The sequence below is a fragment of the Apaloderma vittatum genome, unplaced genomic scaffold (genome assembly GCF_000703405.1).
Source record: "Apaloderma vittatum isolate BGI_N311 unplaced genomic scaffold, ASM70340v1 scaffold21637, whole genome shotgun sequence".
NCBI classification, from domain to species: Eukaryota; Metazoa; Chordata; class Aves; order Trogoniformes; family Trogonidae; genus Apaloderma; species Apaloderma vittatum.
The window spans coordinates 313-6,408 of NW_009724826.1; the positions used below are offsets into that span (position 1 = coordinate 313).

The 6,096-nt window shown below is 51.0% G+C and overlaps 1 protein-coding gene across 1 annotated transcript in view; it reads left to right on the forward strand.

Moving 5' to 3' along the window:
• The first annotated feature begins 4,315 nt into the window (after positions 1–4,315).
• The window catches only part of GOT2 (glutamic-oxaloacetic transaminase 2, mitochondrial), a 6,719-nt gene continuing 4,938 nt past the window's right edge, over positions 4,316–6,096 (forward strand). The window contains 2 exon segments of the mRNA XM_009872680.1: positions 4,316–4,469; positions 5,902–6,030. Of these exon segments, the coding sequence (XP_009870982.1) occupies positions 4,335–4,469; positions 5,902–6,030 (264 nt within the window). The 5' untranslated portion in view covers positions 4,316–4,334.

Genomic DNA, 6,096 nt, shown 5'->3' on the forward strand with positions numbered 1-6,096 from the left:
GTGAGACCAGAGCATCTCACGCCCCGTGGAATGAGCCTGGGAATCGTGCAGCGGAGACCCCCAACGCTTCACAGAACAGGGTTGGGGGAGTTACCAGCATTAGAACCATGGGAGCACCAGTGAGAACCAGTTGTGCGCTGGCAGCTCTGGGCGAGGGATGGATGGACGGGCAGAGGGTGTGGATGGAGCCCTGCAGAGAGCCTGGTACGGCCACACGAAGCACAGCTGACCTGCGAGCCACGGGGAGAACGCCACCATGATGGGGTGGCTGAGGAGCAGAGGGAGCTGGGCGAGCCCTTGCTGAGCTCTGGAGCACGTTGACTCCTGGTCCACCCTGGCTCTGGAAACTTTAAGAAATCGGAGCAGGGAAGTGGATGAAGAAGGCTGTTAAATCTTAATTAACCCATTTCTGTCCAGCGTAGCTCCTCACCACCTTGTGAGGCAAATGCTCCCAACTCCTGCTTCTTCGGAGGTAGCATTCTGGCCCTTCTCACCAGATATGGAGGAGCGGGCATCTAGAACTTATGTTTTCTGCCCCTGAGCCTCTGAAAGATGTGCGAGCCTGCTGGTAGCTTTGCTTTTCTCAAGCTCAAGTTATACAGCAAACTGTTTGAGGAAGAGGAGGCTGAGGGGAGACCTCATCACTCTCTAAAACTACCTGATAGGACATTGTGGAGAGGTTGGTGCTGGTCTCTTTTCTCGGGTATTTAGTGATAGAACTAGAGGGAATGGCTTCAAGCTTAAACAAGGTAGGTTTAGGCTAGACACTAGGAAGAAGTTCTTCAAGGAAAGAGTTGTGGGATATTGGAACAGGCTGCCCAGGAAGGTGGTTGAGTCGCCATCCCTGGATGTGTTTAAGCATCGCTTGGATGTGGTGTTGCGTGATATGGTCTAGGGGTGAACTTGCAAGTAGGGTTAATGGTTGGACACGATGATCCCAAGGGTCTTTTCCAACCTGGATGATTCTGTGAATTACCAACTTGAATTGAAGACACCTAAAAGAGGCCTAGACCATGCCTTTTGTAAGTAAAGAGCCTTTGGGCACAGCCTCCACTCGAGCATGCCAAGCAGTGATTAGCTTTAGTCTTTATCTTCAGCAGCTTCACGTGGTGCTGGGAGCTGTTACCACCGCCCCAGGCTGAGAGTGGTCTTTCTGAAATCAGGACAGTGATGAAGAGATAGAAAATGGTTAAAACAGCTCCCTCCCTCGACACACAAATGCTAATTAAGGTGATAACTCAGTCTGCTGCTCCTATGTATCACCAGACAGCTATTTTAAATGCTTTTCTTGGTGGGAAGCTCAGCTATTTTAAATGCTTTTCTTGGTGGGAAGCTCACCACAGCTGACTGGGGCAAGGAATTTTTAGGCTTGAAAGGCTTCTAGTAGCCAGCAGCCTGTTGGCATCGTTCTTGTGTAAATATTTGCTTGAGCTGTGGTATCCGGCCAACGCTGCTGGAGGGGCTTTGGCAGAGGTTTTGTAATCCTGTCTCCTATGAGCTTGTCCCTCAGGGGATGTGGATTGGCCTCTTCACAATGGAAACCTTCACTGGACTTCACCAGGAAAACTTTCTGGGTTTGGCTTGAGCCCATGAGCACAGGCTTTTAGATTCTCTGCAGCTCAGGCCCATAGATTTTTTAAAGGGCAGTTTCTGGTGCATTTTCCTACCCTCTCTCTGTCCCATCAGTCACACTGCGCTTGCATTAACCCAGCTTGGAAGACCAGCTTGGCAGAGGAGTGCAGAGACAACTTTAATGTTGGCTCTGAGCACTCGGGCCACCCGTGTTCAAGTCCTGGAGCTGGAAAATTTGGCCCTCAGGTAGTTCAATCCCAGCTTCAACTCACTTCTGTTTAGTTTTCGTGCGCTGCAGTACCTCCAGCCTGGCAGAGAAGATGTGCCGTTTATAACTTTGACCTTTATTCGAGAGCAATGCTCTTTTAATTACTCCAAATAAAATATAACGCGGTGCAGAGGCAACAGCGGTGACGTAGGGGTAGCGGTAGCAGCGTGTAAGGACTTGCGGCCTCGGATCCCTAGTAGATCTCTTCTCCCAAACTCCCATCTAGGAAGCTTTGCCTCCATGGTTTTTTGGACATCCTGATATGTTTGGACAACTCAGCTTTGACTTTCTTCTGTCTCCTTGCAAGCTCACCTCCTTGGAAACAGCAGAGGAGTCTTTCTTTCGCCTTTACCCCGAAACCTTCAGGCTGAGAACAAGAAAATCGGTCCTAAACCTACCCTTCGTTTCCTTAAGCCGCTAGAAAGACCGGCTCAGAACAAAAGTACTTAACTCCCAGAGTGCTGCAGCTTAGGTAAATGCCGACAAGATCAGCATTAGTTGCAGCAGTAGAATATTAGAGCCCAGTGACCTGCTTAAGTGTTTGCAGGATCGGGACCTAAATACCCCAAACACTATAAGCCGCTTGGTGAAAAGCCCAGCAGGAAGAAGGTGTCATCGTCGTCTTGGAAGCAGCAGCTCTTTCCAGTAGGTTGTGGGCTCCTGCAGCCCTCGATACCAAAATAATCCTAAATCGGGTAAACTACAGATGCACACATTCCTCTGCAGAGAGCCTTTCTCTCTTCCTCCATTGCCAAGAAGGTGTTGGGAGAGTTTTTTTCCAAAGCAGCATTTCACGCTGCCCGCACCTGCAGTGGGTTTCTGCCCCGGCAGGCCTGACTGACTCATCCTCCTTTCTGTGTTGATCCTGTGCTGAGGTAATTAAGAGTTGTTAGCGGTCTAGAAAACGCTAAGCGCTTCTTCCATTTTTAAACTACCCGAGGTGGCTCTGCCTCGGATGTGTTTGCTGCCCTTTTTTTTTTTTTCCCCCCACAGAGCCTGTTGAGAGGAGAAATGGAGGATTTGTAGAGTTGGAAGTGCTGTACCCATGGGAAGAGCTCTGATGTTTGGGGCTCCGATAGAGATGCAACCTACATAAACGTGCTGGTGCAAAGTATGTTTATGTAGTAACTAAACTGGGTCTAAACGGTCCCAGAACGGGCAGAGTGGAGAGAGAAGGTGATTTTGTGAGTTCAGAGCTTCCTTAACCCGCCTGGCCCTGCTGTGTATCGTATCTGTCACCTCACTAGGAGTTCTACCTGGCCCAAAGGTGGCTCCCACAACAGGATCCAGCCCTGGGAGAGCATTCTGGCTTTGGGAAAGCTCGTTATCTTCACTTGAGGCCTTCCCCAGGCTGCAAAGCTGTGTAAAGCTGATACGTGGCAGCATTAGCCGTGTGAGCGCCTCCTTTAGCAATCGAGGCTGAATCCTGCCCCAAAGGAAATAAACCCAATCTTCCTCGTGCTTCATGCTTTGTCCTTCTCCCGGGCTCGGGGGTCTGGGTAAGCGCCAGCATGATGTGAAGGCTCTCAGAGCTGCGTGGAGTCGTCATCTTTAGTAATTCTGTCTTCAGGAGGGGGATGTTACAGCCGTCGCCCTCTGCCAGGCAGGTGAAAAGCCACCACACCCACTTCTCTTGCTCTCCCTCCAAGCCTGTAGAGCCTGGACGTGGGCCTGGGCAGAGGGAATAATGGGTTTCTTTTTATAACCTGGTCTGCTCTGCCCTTGACATTAAGAGAGCCTCTCCGTCTTCAGGGTGTTCTGCCAACAGGGCAGAGGCAGGTGGTTTGGGGAGCAGGGCACGGAGCTACTCCGGAGGCAGCGAGGTTTTGTGCCCTTACATCGGAGTTTGTCCCTTGTCACACTGGGAAGAAAGCGTCTTCTTTGATTTCTAGGCTTAAAACATCCCTCTTTTGGCGAGGCACAGCTTGTAGGGAAGGGAGATATCTTCATTAGGTCAGCCAGCGTTGTGGGAAAAGCAGATTAGTTTTCACATGTGGGATCCCTTCGAGGAGTTTCGAAGAGGCTCCGTATTTGTGCTCTGTGCAGTTACGTGGGTCTGGCTGAGGTTCCCTGGAAGGGATGAACCCGAAGGCTGTGAAGAGATGGCGCTTGGCTAGAGTGTAAGAGTTTAAGCCTTCTGTTTCCTGGTGTCAGTGCATCGGGCAAGCATTTCTACGCATTGATGACTTGGAGGGGGTCCGTTATCTTCAGCCACAATGAACTGAGGCCCTTTGCCCATCCTGCAATGTAAAATGCAGTGTCACATCACAGAGCATAAAGGAGTTGTTTTGTTTTGTTTTTTCCCCTCCCTGGATAATTCTGTTAGTGCTGCTTGTACCTTTTTCTGGGGGTTTAAAGACAAGATGCCCCTTGAGGTTTTCTCTCTAACCATGTTGGTGCACTTCCCTGCCTGGTTCTCAAGCCTAATTCTTAGCTGCATTTTTTTTTAAATTTTTTTTCTTTCCCTTTCAGCTCATGGTGGTCTCATGTGGAGATGGGTCCCCCCGACCCCATCCTGGGGGTGACAGAAGCTTTCAAGCGCGACACCAACTCCAAGAAGATGAACCTGGGTGTGGGGGCGTACCGGGATGACAACGGAAAGCCGTACGTCCTGAACTGTGTTCGCAAGGTGAGCCTGGTGCTGGGTAGGGTCAGATCTGGGTGTCGGACACCCTGGGGAGCGGCCAGGGAGGGGGAAAGAGCCTAAGCAAGGTTTGCTTTTATAGGTCCTTAGAATAAGGTTTGTCTCCAGTAGAGCAGGACAGTGTTCCTGGATGTCTTTCTTAGCAGCACTAGTGCTTTTGAGACACAACAGAGCCATTTAGTAGGGGCTAAAATAGGGAAGAAGGCCTCTGACCCAGCTCTCCTCTGAACTTCAAGGTGTTTCTTGAATAGGCTGATGTTCCCTGGGCCAGCCCACGTGGGAGGAAGGAGCTGACATTGTCCCCTCGTTGGATTAGTCATAGAAATTCTGCTGAGCTGTTGTTACCAGTTTCTCCATAAGCCAGACTAAAACTCCAGTGCAGGGAGCTGGACGTGGGCACTGCCCTTGAGGGGATTATGGAGCCTTCCAGGGCTTCAAGCGTAGAAATAGGCTGTTAAATAGCTGGCAGCTGGCACAGATATTGACTGGCTGGTCTCCTTGGCGCAGAGAGGATGTTTTGTCCATGTTTCTCAACCGGTTTTTGGGTTTCAAACCATCCCTTTACTTCACTCTCCCTGTGTCAGCACTTATTGCAGCTGGGCCACAGCCAGGAGCCTGGGTGGTGTCACAGGAGCGGTTTTCCCCTGGTGTGGGGCTGCTGCCGGGGTCTGTCCCACCGCTCTGGGAGCACAGATAGTGTTCCCAGAGCGCTGCACATGTCTCCATCACTGCATTTTTCCTGGGCATTGCTCCTCGTTTGCTGTTTTCGCTATCACTCCTTGATCCTGTGTTAAGCAGGGACTTGGGCTTGTTTCTGATGCCGGGTCTGTTTAAAAGAAGTAAGAGTTTAACAAAACCGAGGAGTGGCCGGGTTTAAGAGTTGGGTGAGCTACCTTTCAGCCAGGCTGCTTCTCAAATTGGCTGGCGGGTTGGGATTTATATTTTTTTAACCTGCGACAATTGGACCTCATGATCTTAGAGGTCTTTTCCAACCTTAAGAATGATGATGAGGAGGCCCTGCAAAAGGCTGGCTACCCTGCCTGGTTTTGGGATGCCTCCCTGCATTAGAGACGATCTCTGCCTTGCAGTAACAGTCAAGTCTCGCCTTCCTGCTGGACAATTCCTGCTTGGGCAAAGAAACATGAGTCCTTGTGCAGCAGCGCTGACTTGTAACGGGCTGAAAATGCTGTTTTCCTCTGGGATTTCTGGCTGTGCTGTACCAATGCTGGCACCCCCCAAGAAGTGTCACGTGTTTACTGCTGCCCTGGCTTTGAGCCCTGATCTCTGAAGGAAAACTCCCATAAACCAACCTTTGCCCCTTTTGAGCAAGCGAATGCGAAGAGGTGCGACCCCGAGCCTGTCCACCATCCTCTTCGCCGCGATGCCTTCCTTGCTGAACATGTGTTCTCCTTTCCAGGCGGAAGCCATAATGGCATCCAAGAAGATGGACAAGGAGTACTTGCCCATCGGGGGGCTGGCGGATTTCACCCGGGCGTCCGCAGAACTGGCTCTGGGTGAAAACAGCGAGGCTTTCAAGAGCGGCCGGGTAAGGAGGAGGCTGGGAAGCAGCGGGTGGGCAGCACTGTCGGAGATTTGACTTTGCCTGAGGTTC